This window comes from Sceloporus undulatus, chromosome 4 (genome assembly GCF_019175285.1).
Source record: "Sceloporus undulatus isolate JIND9_A2432 ecotype Alabama chromosome 4, SceUnd_v1.1, whole genome shotgun sequence".
Classification (NCBI taxonomy): Eukaryota; Metazoa; Chordata; class Lepidosauria; order Squamata; family Phrynosomatidae; genus Sceloporus; species Sceloporus undulatus.
In genome coordinates this window covers 41,462,763-41,485,606 of record NC_056525.1, presented here as the reverse complement: position 1 = coordinate 41,485,606, position 22,844 = coordinate 41,462,763, and the positions used below count along the sequence as shown (strand labels likewise).

General features: G+C 39.1%; 1 protein-coding gene across 7 annotated transcripts in view; it reads left to right on the top strand.

Annotated features, from left to right (window-relative positions):
* Positions 1-22,844, top strand: part of TOX2 (TOX high mobility group box family member 2) — a 342,423-nt gene that overhangs the window by 292,042 nt on the left and 27,537 nt on the right. For all 7 annotated transcript variants that reach the window (XM_042461865.1, XM_042461868.1, XM_042461863.1 and 4 more), the window contains 3 exons: positions 12,880-12,960; positions 19,402-19,809; positions 22,340-22,470. In XM_042461865.1, coding sequence (XP_042317799.1) covers positions 12,880-12,960; positions 19,402-19,809; positions 22,340-22,470 — 620 coding nt within the window. The remainder of the gene's footprint in view (positions 1-12,879; positions 12,961-19,401; positions 19,810-22,339; positions 22,471-22,844) is intronic.

Here is a 22,844-nt window from a genome sequence, read left to right as displayed (position 1 = left end):
CCCCCCCATCCAAAAAAAGCAATTTTACATAGTTGTGAAAGAAATGTTTTGTGTATGACCACAATTAACAAAGGATTAGACCATCTTTAATGCAATGATCCTAATAATTATCTCCCCTCCCCTTTAAAAACTAAATGTGAACTACAAAGAAACATCTAATTTCTCATCTGATTTGACCAAAGCTGCATCTACACTGTAAAATGAAAGTAGTTTGACAGTGCATTAACTGCCATGGCTGAATGCTATGGAATTGTGGAATTTGTAGCTTTGGGAAATATTTAGCCTTCTTTGTTAGAGAGCTCTGGTGCCACAATAAACTACAGTGGGCCCTTCCTATATGCAGGGGATCCATTCCCCACCACCACCACCGGCATATGGGGGAAATGTGTATGCTCAAATCCCGTTGGTTTCCATGGTGAAGCATGTGCCATTTTGTACCCCCGGCCTTGCTGTACACATAAACTCAAATCTGCATACGGTAAGCCTGCATATGGTGCGGGAGCACTGTTGTTGTTGTTGTTATTATTATTATTATTATTATTATTTTAGCCCGCCTCTCCTGGCAGATCAAGGTGGGTTACACTAAAAGAGGTAAAATACATAAATCCAAGGATTCAATAGGATAGAGCCATGACAGTTAAAGTAGTGTCAAACCACATTATTTTTTCAGTGTGGCAGAAGCTCCTGAGTTGTTGTCTTAGATACTAAATGATAATAATTAATGACCTTCTTGAGCTGTATGTCTTTGGTTAGATAGTAATCAATGATGTTATTAAATCTGATACTCATGGTAGGATGTGCTGGTCACCACACAATGTGGTGAAAGCCTTGTGGTAGAAATGGTGAAATTCAGTATGAGAAACCCAGTTTGCTTAGAATTCTTCAGTTGCATTATGCAGTGTCTGTTTAAAATAGGTGGGCTGGCTTCCAGAGTTTGAGAATAGCAGTCACTCTTGTCATTCAGCATTCATACTTGACAAAGTGTAGGTCCATGGCTGTCTTTGGAGTTTGGAATGATTATTTTGTCTCATTAACTGATTATCATTATTTCATTATGGTACAGTTACTTGTTGCTTACTAAGATATAGATTTATCAGGATCTGTGACACATGTTTCTTTCCATTATGATTTCTATCCCACCCCCTGCCAATAATCAGTCAAATATTTGCCCTCCTTCCCAACACCCACCAAGTCTCTTAATGACAACTGAATGTTCCTGCTGACAAATAGTAAAATAAGCCCACAGGCATGGTAGATTATCTGTGCAAACATGCAAAATATTTTTTTTAAAAAAATGAATCTTTAAATCTGATAAATGACTGAAATTAATATCTCTGGGGGGAATAGATGTTTAAATTAGGAAGAAGACCAGTTCTGCAGTATTTAAATGAATGTGGCTTCAAAACCCTTTTCATACAGAAGAGCTTTTAAGCATTGCTGCTGGAATGGCCCCTCATATTTTGCCTTAGATTTCCAGGTTGACATGCATGGTTTTAGTTGCACACTTCTCATTTAAATTAAAAAGGGAAAGTGGATGAATAAGTAAGTATAATCTTAAAACACGACCACAGGTAGATCATGTTTACATGCACAAAGCTAAAAGAAAATCCTGTGAAAAGATTTGCATTAGTGGCAGTCTGCACAATTTTTAAAATGGCTCAAACCTAGAAGGTCTGGTTTAAATCCAACATGAGACTAGTGATGGCTTTAGGATGTTGGTACTTGAAAACCTGTTCGTCCAGAGTAGATTGTTGCAGATTTTGGGCTGGGGAGGATTGCAGGAGGGAAGAGAAGAGTGCACACACACAAACAGAGTTGTCCTTGTGGAAGCTGCTCTTGTAGGCACAACAACAGCATCAGATATGGGTGTCTGCTTTCATTTTGACTTTTCTGGTTGAAAAGTAGCTTTTAGTTCTAGCTGTTAATCATTACAGATGACTGCAATGATCAAAGTTGTCCAAATAGCAATTCACAAGTTAGAGGCAAGTTAGATATGTTTACTGTCAAGATATAATAATATAAAGAGTAAATTGATTATGCAAACATATCAATAGACAATAATAACAGCAGAAACTGTTAGAATTTGTGGTTTTAATCTCATTGGAGAAGAAGGCAAAACTTGGAGTTAGTGGGGAGCTACCTTGAACTTAACAAACAAGTAACTGTTAACTTTTGGACATTAAAGAAAGCTGAAATGTTAATCTATGTGACAAAACCCATACAGCATATCAAAAACAAAGTGTGAAGGTTACCTATGGTACTCATGAAGCAGGAACATCAATATGTTGTTTTATCACTGGACTGTTAACCAAGGATGATGCTGGTGGTGCTAGCTGTGGTGGTGGTGATTATACTGTGTTTCACTCAGTTGTAATTACATAATTGTTCCACTAAACCACAGTTTAGCAGGACATGTTCTCCTTGGTGAAGGTAAGACTGAGGGGTGACATGATTGCACTCTTTAAATACCGCAAAGGCTGTCACAGAGAGGAGCGGGCAGGTTTGTTCTCTGCAGCCCCAGAAGGTAGGACCAGGTCTAATGGTTTGAATTTAAAGGAAAGAATATTTCAAATGAATATGTGAAAGAACTTCTTGACTGGAAGAGTGGTTCAGCAAGGGAATCACTTGCCTAGATAGGTGGTGAGGTCTACTCCTTTGGAAGTCTCCAGAAAAGGTGCTGGACAGCTACCTGCTGGGGATGCTTCAGCTGGAGAGCTTACCTTGGGGAAGTGGTTAGACTGGATGAGACCCCTACCAACTCTATGATTCTATAATATGATATGAGAGAGAGAGAGTAGCCTTAGAGATACAATTCTTTGCTAATTTTCTTCATGAAGGAAGCAATAAGTAATTTTAGCAATATTCTTCCAACTGTGAAAATGTCTAAAAGTGAAAAGGCACACTTATTCTGTGCAAAATGTGCATATGGTGATTTTGTGCAAAAAACAGCACTTTATACACAAGAAAAATAATATGTGTTATTATTATTATTTATTAAATATTATTTTCAGCACAGAAAAGTGAAAAATTTACACAGAATAAGTCCCAAAGTACAAATATTCTCATCAGTCCAAATTCATATAATTATGGTTTCCCATAGCTCAAGGAACACATTTTTCAACAATTTCTCAAATATCCATAGTTTTGAGTACATGAAGTAAAGATATAATTTACATTGTATTTTGCATGTCTGCTGATGTTCTCCAGCCCATGTGGGATCAGAATGGTAGAGTACAGACCCTGGATATAAAACTAGCTCCCCACCTTAGATTTACAGAGTAATAAACACAGACTAGCAGCTGGTGTTGAAAATAAGACTACAGTGAGTCCTTCTCTTACACAAGGGATCCATTCCAGACCTCCTCCCCCCCCCCCCCCGCATAAAAGAAAAAACGTGTAAGCTCAATCCCCATTAGAAGTAATGGGGCTCGTGTCTGCGGTGTGGTGTGTGCGCCACGGGTGCACAACCCATTACTTCTTTTGGGACATGTGAGGCTTTTGTCCGGCACAGCTTCCAGTGTATGCTGGAAGCCACGTATGACGCGGGCGCATTGTATTACTATTTTCAAAGTTAGAAATATGGAGTCTACAGACTCATTTGATCTAACTATGGACAACCAAGAATAGAAACTCAAGGGCAATGTTCGATAATTGTGGTCTCTTGATACTTTTGGTGTACAAAACAGCTTTAGCCAGTTTATGTTATGGTGAGGGGTCATAGGAGTTGTAATCCAATTTTGTTTGCAGGTCATCAAGTTGCCATGTCCTTTTCTGGAGGGTCTCTCTCCAGTAGATACCCCCTTCTCTTGCAGTAGGTAATGAGTGATCAAACCATCCCTCACTTGATATCCTCACATCACTAACCAAACACACATAATGTGAAGTTATATTGGCATCTGGTATCTGCACAATCTATGAGATGACTTCTAGAAGCTTCTTTGGTTTGTGGAGGCCCTCCAACCTTCTTCCCTTCTTAAAATTCTTACCAAACTTGTAAAGTTAAACAAGCAGTAGAAGAAGAGAAGAGTGTGACAGGTGTGCATGTGTGAATGTGCACATACATATGTCTATAGGAATGGAGGGAGAAAGTAAATGTATTATGTCTCTGTGCTCTGCAACCAGCAGCTTTGTATTTGCATGCTGTAGCATGTAGGGATGTTTCTTATGATGGATGGAAGGAATAGGTACTAGTCCCATCCCTACTCACTGTTGGGAAATAGTGCGTTGCCACCTGGATTCTCTGCCCAGTCATATAAGAGAGGGGGAGCCACACTGAGAAAAATCAAGACCTGTTTTAATTGTGAATTAAAGTATAAATGATGCAATTATTCCAAATCAGCATCAGCTCTCTACATGGTATTGGTTGCAAGGAGAATACTGCAGTACTTTCAATAAACTTAATGCTCATTTTTAAAACATGTTACAAGGATGGAGAGAGACATCTTGTACCAGACTGATGCAGAAAGGCAGAAACAGAAATATTTGTGCTGCCAGCCTTCAGCCCTTCAAGCAAACTGAGCCTTTGCTCATTGTTAGCTCCACCAATTAACTTACATTTAAGCCATTAAACACCAATCCAGAACAGGTGATCTGTGCAGAAAAGAAATCCCAGTGCAATGATCCTTGATAGATTAGGGCTGCACCAGCATCCCCTAGCAGATGGTCTGCAGTGGTTACTTTTAACAGCAGCAGACACTTTCATGGAACAGAATCAAGGCTCGCAGTTCTCCCTTAGTACCTTCCAACAAGTGATCACCCTGATACTTTGCCCCCTCCCTCTTTCTCTGTCACTCTCTTTTGGTATGGATTTGTGTGCAAGGATCAGTAGTTCAAGACTTTCATCAAGAATTTGTCGATAGAAGCTCAAGGCCCAATGCCCTAGTTTATCAAATAGAATGGCTTTATGAAGATTTTCACATGACATTGCTATATCATTCCTTTAATGCCCCAAAGTGTAGTGGAATCGTCATAACAGATAGACGATTCCAGAAGATTTTCACATGAGGCTGTTAGTGTTCTTAAAACGTTGATATATCAGAATTCAGCTATAAATGATTACAAAACGATTTCAAAGCAGTTACATTCACACATTGGACACAGTAATGTTTCAGCAATGATTTAGGAATGTTAAATAGACTATTCATTTTCACATGTAGCCATTCCTTAGCGTTTGTTAATCATGCTGATGAAATCATGTTTGGACCACAGATGAGGGTTTTTTTTCCATAAATTAAAAAAGTGGTTACTTTGTAATTTACTTTAATTTTCTGGAATCTTCTATCTGTTATGACGATTCCACTACACTTTGGGACGTTAAAGGAATGATATAGTGATGTTGTGTGAAAATCTTCTATATCTCCAGAATGACATGTTTACATGGAGTCGTGAAAAGCTACTCTATGAGTCAATTTCTCATGACCTCTCCCTACATGGGAACTGCAGCGCAAAGCTATGGCACACATAGCAGTGGTCATGTAAACGTTGATGGTATATGCAAGATGCTACATTACTGATGTGAAGTTAGTGGACATGGAGCAAAAAGCATTTGGAAGGATTTGTGCAATTTTTTTTTGCTATTTTTCATGTGGGGGGAAATTGAAAATTTTGAGTAATGCTGGGGGGGATCATGATGAAGTATTTCTGGACTGGGTTCAATGCTTTTTAAGGCAAAGTGTTACTCATTTAGAATGAGTAAATGCAAGAAAATTAACAGCATTGGAGAAATGGCATCCTGTGTATGCTGCATAGTGTTGCTGCTAACCCTTAATATTGTGACTTGTCTAAATTACCCATATATACTTGACTGTAAGTCAACCTCATGTGTAAGGTGAGGGCAGATTTTGGAGCAAAAATTATGGATTTTGATGGAACCTGTGGATAAGTCAGGGGTAAAACTTAGGGGCATGTAAAGAAGGATGCAAATGACAAACCAGAGGAAATCAATGCCAGCCAACTTACAAAATTCCAGCAGGCATAACTATGCTCATACTAAAGGTTGGATGGATGAGAGAATAGAAGGGGGTCAGTGCTCCTGTGTTTCATCAGGAGATGGTTTAAATATATGATTAAAAGTACAGGACTTATATTGACCCATGGATAAGTTGTCTTAGGTTTTTGGGCTTAATTTTTTACCTAAATTGCCAGACTTATATATGAATATATGCACTATACATTTTCTTTATTTTTTTTTCTTCCTTTTTCAGAGGGCAAAAAATAATATACATGTATTTAGTTCGCACAAGATATTGTACATTCAGCCCTCTTTATCCATGGATTCCAGCATTCATTACTTGAAAATATTTTTAAAAATATAAATTCCAAAAAGCAAACTTCGATTTTGCCATTTTATATAAGGGACACCATTTTATTACACCATTATATTTAGTGAGACCTGAGCACCGATGAATTTTGGACATTCAGATGCCTAGAATGGTGGTATCACTAGGCAACTGGAGGTCCTCCAGTTTGACTGTGTGGTCAATTCCTGCCAGACGTTAACAATAAAGTCATGCTAGAAGACCTCTAGATGCCCAGAGAGACCATATTTTCCTGGACTTGAGGAAGTGAAACTACAGGTACCAGTCCAGCAGATATGATGTTGAACTGTAAATGCAACTGCTCAGTACATTATGTAGATATGCTAGACATTACAGCTAACTTTAGGTGGTAGGTTTCTGCTAAACATAGATTTCTGCTAAAGAAGAAAGATACATTTTTAAAAGGTGAGCATTGTGTATATTTTCTTTGTCCCAGATGTCTATTTTCTGTTGAAAAGGGGGAGCTATTTCCATTGCATCGGAATTGCCAGACATTTTATATCTCTATTCTGCATGCATTAACTTTTAGCATGTTTCTAAAAGTAGACCTTGTAGGTGAGTCTCCTCAATAGCCTACCAAATGTCAGTGTGTGTATGTTCTGTGTTTTTGTTGTTGTTCACTGTTACTTTGCACACAGCCACCTATAAGTCAGATACTGTACAATTGAAATACTAATAGCAGCTTGAATGTTGTTTAACGTAGAAAATAGTCACTAAAATGTTTGGTGTTGCATGACAGGTTTGTGACTCATAGATATGTTTTTATGTTATAAATGAGTACTGATTACAAAAGGTCCTTTTTAAAAACATCCCAAAATTAACAGATGCTTTTCAGTAGATCTCCACACAAGGATCTGTAAATCAGGGTTACTATTTCAGTGTAAATAAGACATTTCTTCAGATACTGTTATGTCACAGTCATCTTCATTTTATGGAAAAGAGATCTCCAGTATTTTAGTATAGTTGCTTTAGCAGTCTTGCATGCCACAATTAGTTCAGTCTCAGCTCTGAGCAGATAGCCTGAAGTAATTTTAGAAAAAGCCAAGTGTGGGATCTTGGTTCATTTGATAGACTGGAGCTCCATATTGTACCCCATACTGTGCTTGCACTGTGGATTTAGCAGAATATGTTTTAAAGCAGACTTAATTAGATGCCTTTTGTAACATAAATATCTCATGGGCATGTTGTTGACTACATTGATTTGACATGGAGTTGCCCTGCCCCTAGCCATTTGCACAAAGAAGAAAAGGGGACTGCCATACAAAGAAAGGCTGCTGATCTGGATGTCCACTGGTGTTTTATTCTTTGGTAACCAAACACCTTAATTTTGATCCATGAAGGTTTCAGATTGGACAGCCCTTTACATCAGTAAACAGATAAACTGCATTAGACTCTCATAATTCCAAAATGTATGATGATTAGTGAAAAACCTGTAATTTTGACAACAGTGTGCTGCAGGAGCTACAAAAATCAATGTAAAATGATTTTTAAAAGACAGAGCTTTTTTTGATTTTTCAATTTCATTCCAGCCTCTGAGGATGCCTTTCAGACTCTAACACTGCCATACACATTTCAAGAACATTAAATCTATTTTCATTTAGTAGTCTGCCCCCCTTATTATTATAGCAAATATCTGTTGTTGTTTAATGATCTGATAAGCTTCAAAGTAAGGTTTCCCAGTTAAAGTGAAATTGAAGCAGGTTGTCATCTGATATAGTCAGTTTCATTATTCCTTTGACCAGTGTGGCATGTGCCACTGCCACAGTGCAGAATTAATGCAGTTTGATGCCACTTTAACTGTCATGGCTCCATCCTATGGAATTCTGGGATTTGTGTTTGCTGTGGCACAGAGCTCTCAGACAGAGAAGGCTAAATACCTCACAAAACTACAAATCCAAGAATTCAATAGCACTGAGCCGTTGCAGTTAAAGCAGTGTCAAACTGCATTAATACTGCAATGTAGATTCAGCCATGCAAAGTAGCTACAGTTTACATTTCCTGCCATCAATAGAAGTGTATTGTCTAGACTGGGGGGAAGTAATAGTGCCACTCTATACTGCTTTGGTCAGACCTCACCTGGAATACTGCATATAGTTCTGGGCACAGAATTCAAGAAGGATATTGAGAAGCTGGATCATGTCCAAGGAGAGCGATCAAAAGGATGAAAGGTGTGGAAACCATGCCCTATGAAGAGCAGCTTAGGGAACTGGGTATGTTTAACCTGCAGAAGAGAAGGTTAAGAGATGACACAATAACCATATTTATATATTTGAAGGGATGTCATATTGAAGATGGAGCAATGATATTTTCTGCTGCTCCAGAGATTAGGTCACAGTGCAGTGGATTCAAACTACTGGAAGAGATTTGACCTCAATTTTAGGAAGAACTTGCCAACAGTAAGAGTTGTTCAACAGAATATGCAGCCTCAGAGTTTGGAAAAGTCTCTTTCTTTGGAAGATTAAAACAGAAACTCGATGGCCATCTTTCAGGATTGCTTTGGTTGTGTATTCCTGCATGGCAGGGGGTTAGACTGGATGGCCTTTGTGGTTTCTTCCAACTCTGTGATTCTATGAAACATGAGGATGTTTTTTTCCATCTTCCTCTGATGCATTTGTTCAGTTATCAGATTATCTTCTCTTGTGGGGAGCAGGCAGAACTGCAGGTAGAATATAAGGGAAGACATGAACAATATGATTAATGCATTCATCGCTATCATTTCTTATAACTGTTTGTCCTGGGTTTCTTTGGTTTTCTCAAGACTTTGCAGCATATGATCAATTCAATTTGAGATTAAGGAGATCAAATGTTGGTTAAGCTGATACTTCTAACATCTTACCTTGAGAGAGGGGATCATTATCTACAAAACTGCAACTTCTCCCTGGAGCTAAATCTTTCTGAGTGTAACTAAAGTACATTTTTAAAAGTAGAAAATTTATTCACTGACAAACCTGATATTCTCTCGGGAGTCTTGTGCAGAAATTGGGATTTTTTTTTTAAAGCTCAAATTGGTTTCACTTGTTAACCACAAAGCAGTTTTTCTTGTTAAGAAGTTTGGAAACCTCAATTTCAACTATATATAAATGGCCTAAATCTCCTTTTTATCTCATGTAATTTTTATGCAAATGAAGCATCCCAATTGGCAAGCTGTTCTAACAAGATCAGGGCAGCTGGAAGAGTTCTTTAGCTTTTTAAAAGTCTGGTTTCCCAAAGTGATTATTAACCTTGCATAGCTGCCCAGTGTTAATACTAAGATACTAAGATGCTCCTTTGACTCCTCTTGGTAGTTGATACAGTACAGGGTTTGATATCCCATGTCTCTGTTACTGGATGAGTCAGCTACTATTTGACAGTGCAGTAGCCACATGGTGGGATACATCATCTTTATTGGAGAACAGCCTCTTCCCCACATCTTGCCATAATAAAGTTGCAACAAGAGACACTCTGCATGTGCTTTTAGTTTCTAAAATGCCACAGCATTTTGTGTTGTCTTCTCAGAGGCCGGATCAAATAGTTTTTTGTTATCTCTGTCTATAGATTTATGATATTTGTAGCAGGTAGGAAGCCCCAAAATGGGGCATTCAGTGAGGAAGTGAAGATGGCTTTGTATTTACCAAATCCAAAATTGCTTGATTTGTTAAAATGGGCCAAATCCAGGCCTGTAAAATATGCCAACCTTGGAGGTGGAATGACTAATCCTCCCCATTGTTGTCATGAGGGGTGAGGGACTTCTCAGCCTGAGGAACCCAGCAGAATCACACAGACGCACAGATGTGCACACACTACTACTATGAATGGCATATCTGGAGATAAAGAGTTAGAGCTGCAACATGTTTGTTCAGTAGGTCCTTTTAACTCAATTAGATTTACTTCTGAGTAGTTGTGTTCAACACAGATTGTAACTTGTATCTGTGTTTTATGCAACTTGCAAGCTCTGGATTTATTTGCCTGGTGTTAATTGAGCTTACACAGAAATGTATCCCAGTTCCAGTTACACAAATGACATTGACAAATAGTGTGGTTTTTCATCACCAGGCTTTGCTCCATTGTTACTATTCATCTAAGAAAGCACCCTAATGATTTCAGGGTAACTGAAGTAGGTTTATACTCATGCCAAAACAACTAATTTCTGGTGACCCTGAGCATACTCCTATGGTGAGAGTTGTTTTCCCTTCCTTTCAAGGAACTATTCAGAAATCTCACATGCAGAGAGTTCGAGCTTGTCAGCCTCGAAGAAAAATAAAATAAAGAAGCTGTGATGGGCAGGCAGAGCATTCTCTCTTAATGAAGAGGAATTGTGGCAGTGCAGAGATGAAATAGTGTTATGTATTTTAGGAGACAGTAGTCTTGTTGAGAAAACTTTTCTTATCTCAGCAAAGGCCACAATGACAAGAAGTCAGAACAACATTGTGATTACTAAAGAAAGAATCTTGTTTACTTAGTTACTTGAGATTTTCTACCAGAAATGAAAAGTTATAGGACAATAATAATAAGTGCAAAAACAATTACATAACACATACACAACTAAAAATCCATCCCCTTCCCTTAACTAAAATACCAACATCAAAATACAGTTAAATTAATTGCATTATATATTAAAATATACCAGCTAAATGGACTGGCTCTTGCTTCCCCCAAAGGGTCGACCCTGCCAGTGGCGGGCCCACAGCACCAGGCACCCATCCTTTATCCTCTTCCCAAGGGGAACAGGTTTCCTGGCTGGGTACCTGGGGGCTGGGCTTAGCAGGAAGCAGTCCACCAGGTGTGATGGAGCATGTAGGTAGCAAGCAGCAAGTCCACTCAGCAGCAGGAGGTAGTACACATCTCTTTCTTGGGGTAGTGGGGTGGCCTGTTGTTCTCACCTCTTCTCCCACTTTGTGCTGGCTCCTTTGCACTTTGTGCAACTCGCTGTCATAATAAAACAAGTCACAATAACATGAATGTAGAATCAGTATGTAGAGAGATCTTCTAGCACCTTTGAGACTAAGGGGCTGTACAGATGAGGAGAAAGGGGCGGCCAGAGGCCACCTCTTTCTCCCCTGAATTGTTGCTGCAGCAACTGCACAGCATGGCAATGATCCACTCCAAAAAGGTATGTGGGCCGCTACAGAGACACCATTAGCACCCTGAAGCGGCATAGTGATGTACCCTGCACTGTTTGGACGTAGCGCACAAGGCACGTCACCATCATGCATGCCATCTGACTGGGCATGCACCAAGATGGTGCCCAGACAGCGCAGTAGGGCTTGGGGGCATGCGCCACTCTCCCAAGCCCTAAAATTGGCCCCTAAAACTCAGCCACACAAGACTCCCCCACACATGTGATGGCTCAGCCCATGGTTATTGGTTATTGGTATTGGTTATCATTTTAGTTTTTAATTGTTGAATTTTACCCTTATGCTGTTTAATCCTTTTTAAGGGGGGATTATTATGTATATATTGAGGTATTTTAATCTTTGTTCACTGCTTTGATTGTCTCAACAAAAAGCGGGATGGAAATAAAAGTTTTATTATTACTATTTATTAAGGTGCCAGTCTGTACCGGGCCAAACTGAAAGAAAGAAATTGGAGCTTTCTACAGACTAAGCAGGAGCTTTCTACATACTAACATGGCTACATCTTTGAATTCTACCACATGAATGTAAAAGGACTTCAGAAATCAAACTGTACTCATGGCAGCAAAGACATTTGGCAGCAAGCCATCAAACCTTGTTCAATGAATATCCCGTACTGATATTCATAAAGAACTGATTACTGAATGATCAGTATCATATATATATATATATATATATATATATATATATATATATATGACATTGGGTTGAAAGGGGACCGATTGGATTCCTGTGGACAAATTGTTCTAAGATCCATTGGATCTCACCCTAAGAGAAAGGCAGAGTATAAATACAGAAATACAGAAGGAGATGGAGCTTAAAGCAGTCATACAGGTCACTTTGAATGGAACCCACTATCACATCAGGGATGTCCCAGACCAGTTGCTGCTGGAAACAAGGGACAAGATGGTGACCCTGCCATTCCATATATAGAAGCTGATTGGATTGGCAATGTGGATCTTATTGCAATTCTGGCAATGCGTCCGTATGCTCCTGAAGGCAACTAAATAGGAGCAGGGCAGGACATGTGGCCTATTCAACCTTGACATCACATTACTACTCTGAAGTATTGACTGCCTGATGCAGCCATGTCACTCTGCCTAATAACAAATATATAATCTTATAGTTATAGTCTGCCATGCTTAATATAGTCAAATCATGTCAAATAAGTTGACATAGACATATAGGAGAAATTTTTGATCAGACCAATTGCCATTTGCTGATTCCAGATTCTTTTTAAGCAGGTATGTGTTTCAATATGCTAGTTTTGATTTGCTCTGCATTTTCTCTCTTTAGAAATAGTGTGTCACTTGTATTTTCACATCAATGATGCAAAAAGTCTCTTCTTGTAGCAAATCAAAACAGGTCATGTGAAATGGCAACATGTGAGAGGTAAGTCATGGCATTCCATTCTGTTTGTTTAATTAATATTCTCTTCTTGGGCTTTTCAGGCATATAAAAGGAAAACCGAAGCAGCAAAGAAAGAATATCTAAAAGCTCTGGCAGCCTACCGGGCCAGCTTGGTTTCCAAGGTAACAGACTATGTTTCATACGTGAATCTCTATGGATGTGGCAATGATAAATTAGTTGCAACTCATGAAAATCTCTGGGGAGAAGCAAGTTTATAAGAAATGCACTGTAACCGTGCTATCAAAACTAATTTCAGTGTTAACTACCTTCTGCTGAAGCTAAGCAAAATACTCTGTGGCGTGATGGAAGGATACATTGTAAGGATCCTAACCCCCATCCCCCACTGTGCCAAAATAACATCAAGTTTATTGTGCTATATTGCAATATTTGGAAGCAGGACTTCTGGGATTGCTCCCTGCTGTAAGCAGAGTCATAACTTTACTTTGGAAGTCTGGGATAATACTTGTTTACTCACATAATGAAAGGTAGACTGAATCATCTGCACAGCTATTCCAAGCTTCTTAGAACAAAACAAAATAGAGCTTCCACAGCCTGAGTATCCCTGATCCGAAATGTTTGGGATCAGAAGTGTTTTGAATTTTGGATTTGCATATACATATATAATGAGATATCTTGGAGATCGGATCCAACTCTAAATACAAAATTCATTTATGTTTCTAATACACATAGCCTGAGCGTGATTTTATATAATATTTTTAATAACTTTCTGCATGATACATAGTTTGTGTACAATGAACCATCGAAAAACAAAGGTGTCACTGTCCCAACCATCCATGAAAAGAGTTTTGGTTTTTGGAATATTTTGAATTTCAGAATTCCAGATAAGGGAGACTTGTCTGTATTAAAATGGTTCCATCTTCAGTCAAACCACATTGGACTCTTGTGGTCTTTTGCATGCTATACTGTTATTTGTAAGCAGGAAGATTTATTGTGGTATCAATACCATTCCAGTAGCAAAATCAAAGAAAAATATAGTTGAATTTGTATCACTGTAGCTGTAGAAAATGAATTACCTTGTAGACAGGCGTCATGTGTGTTAAAGGTAGTAGTGGATGGTGTGAACTAGAGGGAGATATTTCCAGTTTGACAATAATGGGGGAAGCAAAGATGGAAAAGAAAGCAGGAGATTAGGAGCAGGGGAGGCGTCTGCAACTGTCAGAAAGAGAATACTGGACTGAATGAACTTTGTACTGATCTTGTAAAGACATCTTTGAGCTTGTAACTGCAGGGAATTCATTTACAAGAGTTATTTTGTTAAAAGAATTTGACCAGGAACTCCCAACTAAGAAAGTAATGTGAAAGCTTGCCATTAAGAATATGATTGTCATTCATGATAAATTCATGTAAGGCATTTGCTCATTTGTACAGTTAGAGTAATGATGCTAAGTCTATGTATGTGATAACTAAGACTGTTTGTAGCTGACAAGCATAGATCTCCATTGCAGCCTTGAACAATACTTCCACAGTATAAATTACCTTGTGCTTTCTGCTTTTCTTTTCCACTGTATGCTTCATATTATGTTGTTCTACCTATCAGTTGTAAATTCTTAGCATCAGATATACTGAGTCCTTAGACCTCAGCTTTCACATTTCTTTGGATTAGAGCAGAGGTTCTTAACCTGTTCTCTGAGGAGCCCTTAGGGCTGCATGTGCACTTCCCAGGTGCTCCATAGCCACTTCAGGAAAATGAAAGAAATAAAAATTGAATGAAATTAAAGAATATATTCTTATATATACTCCTAAACACCATTAACTTGTAAGACATAGGGTAGGCCTCTTAGGGGCTCCATCATAGAAATAAGGGCTCCATGAGTCAAAAAAGTTGGGGACACCTGGATTAGAGGTTACGATTGTCTGGTGTCTTCTAGGGAGTCCCAGAGCAAAGCCTACCCCAAAATGTGGTATTAGCAGAGAGAACAAAACTTTGTTATGATCCCATTAAATGTTTAAGCAGTCTTGTTCAAAGAAATGTCAACCAGATGTGAGATAGAAGAGTTGGGAATTTTTTTTTATTCATTTATTTACAGTTGTCCCTCCATATTTGCTAGGGTTAAGGGAACAAGACCCCCGTGAATATGGAAAAAACACAAATAACAAAAACACTGTTTTTACCTGAGAGGACACCTCTCTAGGAATCTCTAGGTCCTCCAGTTCAACTCTGTGGTCAATGTCCAACATACACTGACCATAGAATGGCACTGGAGTAGCTACAAATGGTCTTTCAGTGCAACTTTTAGTTAAAGTTGACCACAGAGTTGCACTGGAGGACCTAGACAGTCCTCAAGAGAACATATTAAATATCAAATCCACAAATATGGAGGGATGACTGTATTTCAAGGATTTATATCCCACCTTTCTCCCACAATGGGATTCAGTGAATTTGCTACCATTGAGAAAACTAGAAGAAAACTACAGTAGTACTATTTTTCCCCTATCACAAGGCAAGGCAGAACAAGTTGAGATCCAATGCAAGCAAAGAGAAATACATGTAAAACTAGGCATTATTTGATGAGAATGGAATGGAATGAGTTAAGCATAGGGGCTTAGCTTGTAAATGCCCTTTCATTTCTGAATTTATCTGATACTGGGGTGGGGAACCTTTGTCCCTTTAGATGTTGTTGAACTATGAATTCCACTATCCCTGACCACAGTTTCTATCTGTGATCTAATAGATTCCTGTGGCAGTGTATACAATGCAGCCCATTGGCTTCTTGATAATCAGTCATGGGGCAAAGCTGTTTTATGTTTATCTTTTTCTACATGGAGATAGCAACACTTCTATGTTGAAATAGCACTCTTTAGCACCACTGTAGCAATAGGCCTACTATCATGCATGATTGTGTATACACACACACACACACACACAGAGAGAGAGAGAGAGAGAGAGAGAGAGAGAGAGAGAGAGAGAAATGGGAGCAGACTAGAGAAGAAATGAAAAATCTTCCAGAACAGTTGCTCTCAATCAAAAAAGCTCCGAATCTTAGATTTCAACATTGATCATATTAATTGAGATTACTGAGAGGTGAAGTCCAACAACATCTGGAGCCTCCCCAGTTAATGACCACTGCTTTAGAACAAATGATTAAAAAAACAACAACCCAGTTCCAGCACAGCTTTGAAGATATCCTTGAATGTGTACCATTCTCAGAGCTTGGAGATTTACATTATTGGATAACACTTCCCATACTTCCCAAGCCAGAATGGCTAATTGAGGATTCTGCAGGTTGTCATTCTAAAATAAACCATTTCTAATCCACTAAGCAACTTTTCCCCATTCTTTTCCAGGCTGTGATCAAGTCTAATAAGTAACTCTTCAAAACTATGGCCATCTAAACTTTACCAATATGGCATATGACTAACAAATATATGATACTATAGTTTCTTTAATACGCACAAAAGATGACACTACAGTTGCTTGGAGAAGCCCACTGTATAGCCTTCACATGTACATCTTGATGCAATACTAATCATAGCCAGCCATACAGTGAAAAATATATATTAAAGGAATATAAAGATCAAAATCATTGGACATACCCAGTTCTCCCCCTGGTATACAATATAACAACATAAAAAGATAACATTTAAAAAAAATACTCCAAGTTACACCATAGGTTTGCCACAATGGCACTCATTATTCATCTATTGAATAATATGGGAAATGACTATCTGTGTTTTTTCTCATCATGGAGAACCCCCAGAACCAAACCCTCAAGGAGGAGAGGGGAGGGGTATATGCTAGTTATAAAAATAATATGAAAATAACTAAATTAGCCAAATGTTTCCAATAAGGAAGAGGAGGGAGAAGTGCTCATAGTTTTGGATCTCTTGCCCAAAGCCAGTCAAAGATGGATTCCTTCTCAAATGTACAGCAAAGTCATTTTCTCTAACTGGAGGTGTATGTTAGATAATAATAGATACTTTTTATTGCCTATATTTTCAATTTTATTTCTAAATAAGTAGAGATAAAATAAAAGTCCTGTTTCCAGTTTCACACTCTCAGTAATCACATCTAGCGTGCTCTCTGATGTGGGGTGAAGTAGAACTTGGAAACATTACCTTTTTGGACTATAGTTCCTAGAAGTCCCCAATCATCAGTTTCCTTTTTCCAAGTTTAGTGATTCCAAGGCCTCCAGTCAAGTGGGTGTGCTCCTTTGAACAGACTCCCTGCTGAGCTGACTTTCATCTCATGGTTGCTACTCTTGAAGTTGTGTAGTGGTTGGAAAGGGCTAGATAATTTGACTGGAACTGTGTGGCAAGCATAGAGCTTAGACACCATGTAGAGTTTTCTAAATCAGCTGTGCAAGTGGCCAAGCAGAGATTGCAGGTTTCAAGTTAATATTGTGAGGAGTTACATTTACTTTATTTATTTATTTTTGAACACCTACATAATTTTAATTTCAGTATAATTAAAACTGAGATAAACATACAGTACACTTCATGCTGTGGAGTGAGTATTGAGCAACCTTGCCTGGGGAGTTAACTGAGCCATACTTGAAGGTTAAGAGCTGTGGCAAAAAGGTCAAAAAGGAAATAATCTGAGTCCCTTTCATTGGTTTAAGTGTTTAAAAAGATTCATAACTGCACTGAATGTATTTAAGGTTGGATATTTTGATATTGGTATTCAGTTCATGCTGTGTATAATTCATTGGCGCAGTATCTTGCCGCATTTAGTGGAGCAGCAATAATAACTGTTGTGGGCTTCTAAAAAAGAGAGAGTTTTAAAAGGTGACTTTCATATTTAAATAAACCTGGAATGAGGACTTTTATAGGGGAAATCCTACCACTGACATTTATCTTTGGTAGCAAATGCCTTAAAATCTTGTCTTAGATAGATAATAAGTAATTTTTACATTAGAAATTCCCTGCATTTGAAGCAGTCCACAAAATGGAGCAGGTGGCACAGTAGATAGCATGCATAGAAAGTGTTCTGTCATTTTGGGACTTTGATTACTTAGAACAGCCTTCCCTGAATTGATGCACTCCAAACATTTAGCATTACAATTCCCATCTGCTCCAGCCAGCAGGACCAATGGTGGAGTGGGAGATTTTATCCAAAACATCTGGAGGGCCCTGAGTTGGTGAGGTCACCCAAATTCAGAACCATGGTATAACTTCCTCTCCCCAGTTTTTCTGCCCCTATCACTCAGTGCTTTCCCCCACACTATATTTGTAACCTTTCAAGCCATTATAGTTAAACAGAAGCTCCCTTGGATGTTGAACTCATTTCAAATTACTAATCTGTTGTGTGTATATTGTGTGTCTAGAGGAAACAACTGTGAGTTACTAGGAATCCATTCTAGGTATCCCCCCCCAAAAAAACCCCACCCTGTAACACATTACACATTATAGAAAGTAATAATCTTTAGAGCACTTACCAGGTAAGGGTACAGCCTAAATAAAATAAAAATCCTAATAAATTGCTTACGGTATATTTGCCTTGCCCCATCACTGGGCCATTCCATGTTTATTACTGACAGTGGCTTTCCAGGCTCTCCAGAAGGAAGCATTACCTGCTACCTTACACTATAGATCAAGGGTGGCGAATGTGCAGGTGTCCAGATATTGTTGGACTGGAATTTCTATCCGTTATAGCCAGCTAAGGGGTGAGATAAGCTGCAAATCAACAAAATCTGGAAGGACATAGAATCATAAGAATTGGAAAGGGCTCCATAGGCCATATGGTCCTGTTCAGTGCAAGAACTTCAAATAGAGGCTATCTGCTGCGGATGCTCTATTTTGAACATGTTCAGGGAAGGAGGCCTCAATCACATCTTTAGATAATTGATTCCATTGCCAAACTACTCCAACCATCAAGGTGTTCCTTCTAATATTCAATCAAAATCTGTCCTTTAACATAAAAACATTAGCTCTGATTCTACCTTAAGGGGAAGCAAACCTACACCGTGCTGTCTGTGATAGTCCTTTAGATATTTAAAGAGTGCAATCATGTCACTCTGAAGTCCAGTAATTAAGCCAGGGAGCTCCAGCACACAAAGCAGGTACTGTGGCTCCTCTTCTCTTATCATTTATACTAGTTTTCCATGCTAGAAACCACAGGTCCATTTGTGTTGAGAATGACAATGATGAGGTTATGTGCCAGGTTTCCTCTAGAGAAATGCAGAGGAAAATGTGGCTTGTTATTTGCATAATTATGTAAACATGCTTTTGTTGGTTCTTTTCTAAAACTATGTATCTTGTTTAATTGCATCACCATTTATACCACAGGAAATACAGTAATGTTTTTTTCCTCAAATCTAGACCACTGTGATTCAGTTGCAGGATTACAGCAGAGGGTGAAATGGGCATTGAGGAGCAAGCCATTCACATTAGAAACACTTTTTGGAATACATTTGCAGTTGAGAAATATCCCAAGGAAAGCCAGAGTAGATATCTGAAGAAATTTTGATGAATAGACAAACCTACCCTTCACTAATCTAGATGTTCCAGATATATTTGCATCATTTCAGACTCAACCTCAATTTGTAATCTCTTTTGTCCCCCTCTCCCCACCCCTTCTCTTTGTGTTTTTTCAACCTCAATAGAGCTCAGCTGACCAAGCAGAGACAAAAAGTGCTCAAACCAACCAACCTTCAAAAATGATCCCACCAAAACAGCCCTTGTATACAATGCCTCCACAGGCTTCATCACCTTATCCTGGCTTGGGCTCCTTTCTGTCCCCATCAGATCTTCAGAGTTACCGTGGACATCCTCACCCTGGCCTCTCCAGGACCCTCAATTCCAAGCCCATGTTGCCCAGCATTAGTGCCTCACCACCCCCTTCTTTCCAAATAAGCCCCCCTCTCCATCAGCAGCTGTCTTTGCATCACCCACAGAGCTCCATCCTCAACCAGTCTCTCAGCATGCAGCAAGTCCCACAACAACCCATCTTGTCTCCTTCGATGGCACTACAGGTACAGCCCCCAATGAACTCTTCACCACCAGGCCAGCAGGTAAGTGTCTCAGGTACTAAATTACATGCCTAAAGCTAGGGATTCTGTATGGCCCAATTTTGTATACTTAAGGCTGGAGGAGACATATACTTGTGAACTGTAACTGGAGCCTCCGATGTCTTTTCTTTTACTAATTAGCATCCCCGCTGGACTGCTTGGAAGACTGAGGAGATTATGGTATGGGAAAGAGTGTTTCATCATTACCTCCCTGCAAAACTACTATTGTAACAGCATGTAACAGGAGCAACATCCATTCCTGTGGGTGGAAGCTGTTTGGTGTTGACAACAGGGGGAGAAACAAGCATGGGAAGAAAGAATTAAGCACCTACTCCCCAAACACCAATTTCCTGCTCTTCAAAGGGGTCATTACATGCCAGCACATCTAACTTGAGCCTAAGTCCAGTTCATAGTACGAACTAGAGGACACCTGTTGAATTAGTCAAATGAATATTCTGCAATGGATTTGTAGTGTTTGGAACCAGTTATTGGATTTAGGCCTCACGCTGTTTATTCTAGTATGTGGCGAGATCTTGTAACACCATTGAGACAAACTGAAAGAAAGAAATTGGTAGCATGAGCTTTCATAGACTCAGATGCATTTGAGGAAGTAGACTGAAGTCTACAAAAGGTCATGCTACCAATTTCTTTCTTTCAGATAGTCCCAAAGGTGCTATAAGATCTCTCCACATATTGAATCTACAGACTAATGTGGCTCTGTCTTTGAATTCTACCACTGTTTGTTCTAGTGACATGGTCAAAACCCATTAAGTGCAATGTATTTCTGGGTCTTACTCTTTCATATCCTCCAGTAAACTTTTGGGAGAGATTCCTTTTCTCTAGGGATGCAGTGGCTCAAGTGGTTAAGAGGCTGACTCTGTTGATTGCAGGATCAGCAGGTTGGCAGTTCGAGGCCCAGGTACCAAATGAGGGAGTGAGCTCCTGTCACTAGTCCCAGGTTCTGCCAACCTAGCAGTTCAAAAGCATGCAAATGCAAGTAGATAAATAGGTACCACTCCAGTGGGAAGGAAAACAGCATTCTGTGCCATCATGCTGGCCACATGATCACAGAGTAGTCTCTGACAACGCTGGGTCTTTGGCTTGGTAAGTTAGATGAGCACTGCCCCCTATGGTTGGACACGACCTGACAACCTTGTCAACAGGCAATACCTTTACCTTCATCTTTCCTATTCTCTGCCACATAATAGACCAGTATGTCCTGGGCAGGTTCAAAGCAGCAATGAGAAATGCTCAGTTTGGGTTTCCTCCTGATGAGGCTCATACTCTGCAAATGGAGTATTTCATTCCTAGAAGTTGGCAGGAAGTCCAGACTGTGCTGTTTTTCAGAAAGAAGACTGGAGGCTGATCTTAATCTTTTAAAAAAGAGAGACAGAGAAAGACAACCTACTTTTTAAATGCCCATCAAGGTTTATTACTGTGGTAAAATATAACATGGTGAGTTAGATTAAGATCCTTAAGTCAGCCTCATATCATGTTGCAGCTGAACTAACAGTGGAACTGCTCTGGAGTAAATGAACTAAGTACAGTGTTAAAATTGAATGTTTTGCATCATTGGTTCAACTTATCTCTAAATGTCAGTTTTCCTAAATAGCAAATTAAATACTGTTTTCTGTAAAGCCTATTGCTGGAGCTCCTTATGAGTTCCCAGATCAGCAATGTCCTTGGTTAGTATAGTGACTGTTCAGCCATAATTATGAGTACAGTATATCTTACACAGACATGGCCAACAACTGGAACAGCTGTCTCTCAAGCTGTTCCCTCCCTGCCCCAAAACTGGCATTTAATGAAGAAATAATGCTTGTAAAGATTTTCCTTACCATGTCATATTATATTTAGTTGTTTGAATATATTACAGGAGTGAAAAATCTGTTTCTTGTGGAGAATGATTATGATTGTGCTTTTTTTTGGGGGGGGGGGACAGCAGACACAGGCAAAGACATTAATCATTGTGCATAATATGGACAATAAATATGGAATGAGGCTTTCCTGAAAAGCATTACCTCATAAAACAGGAAGAAATCAAGTAGCATACTGTTTTACAAAAACAACAGTCTGTTCACAACAGTCTGTTCAATATTTCCCACTCTGGTACTGACTGAAGAAAGTTCTTGAGCACATGGGCTGCATCTGCACTGTAGAATTAATCCAGTTTGATACCACTTTAACTGCCATTATGGAATTCTGGGATTTGTAGTTTTGTGAACTGTTTAGCCTTCACTGTCAGAGAGCTTTGATGCAACAAGAAACTACAAATCCCAGGATTCCATAAGGTGGTGCCATGACAGTTAAAGCAGTGTCAAGCTGTATTAATTCTGCAATGTGGCAGCAGGCATACTCATATCCCATTGGCTTCCTTGCTTTTCACTGCCTATGTGTTTAACTGCTTTGTTCAGGAGGGATTTCTTCTGTTTGGAGTGTTTTTGTCAAGTGGTTACATGTAAAGCCAGGCTGTTCTGCCCACATCCAAATGTGTAACTTTCTCATTTCTTTTGTTTTTGTCTTCCACACTTAGGATTTTTCACATATATCATCCGAGTTTCAGAACAGTGTTGGGCCACGATCACCTGGTGCATCAAACCCTCCCGGAAATACTGACTGGGACAACGATTACCCCAGCAGAGAGTGTGGGATTAACCACTGCAGGCAAGTAGACAAAATAAGAAATTTCTGCTTGCTTAGAGGGCCACCTTAACATTTATGTGCACAGTCAGGGACACAGTAGTTTGTCATTTTAGGTCAAGATGAGAGAATAATGAAGTAATCAAGACAACGTGTTCTAAAAACATTCATACTTGTTTTGAACATGAGGTTGTTTTTGTTTGGTAATTTGCCTTTCCAAGAAATGGAGCTATCTTGTTCTCAAAACAATTGTGTCGGTTTTGGATTAAAATGGCCCAGTTTTGATTTGACTAATAACCATCATTTACCTTTCACTGTTTTCTTTTTCAAGTTATGCATTACAAAATCAATCTGCATTAACTTGCCATATACCCTCACTTGTGGAGAAGCTTAGGAAT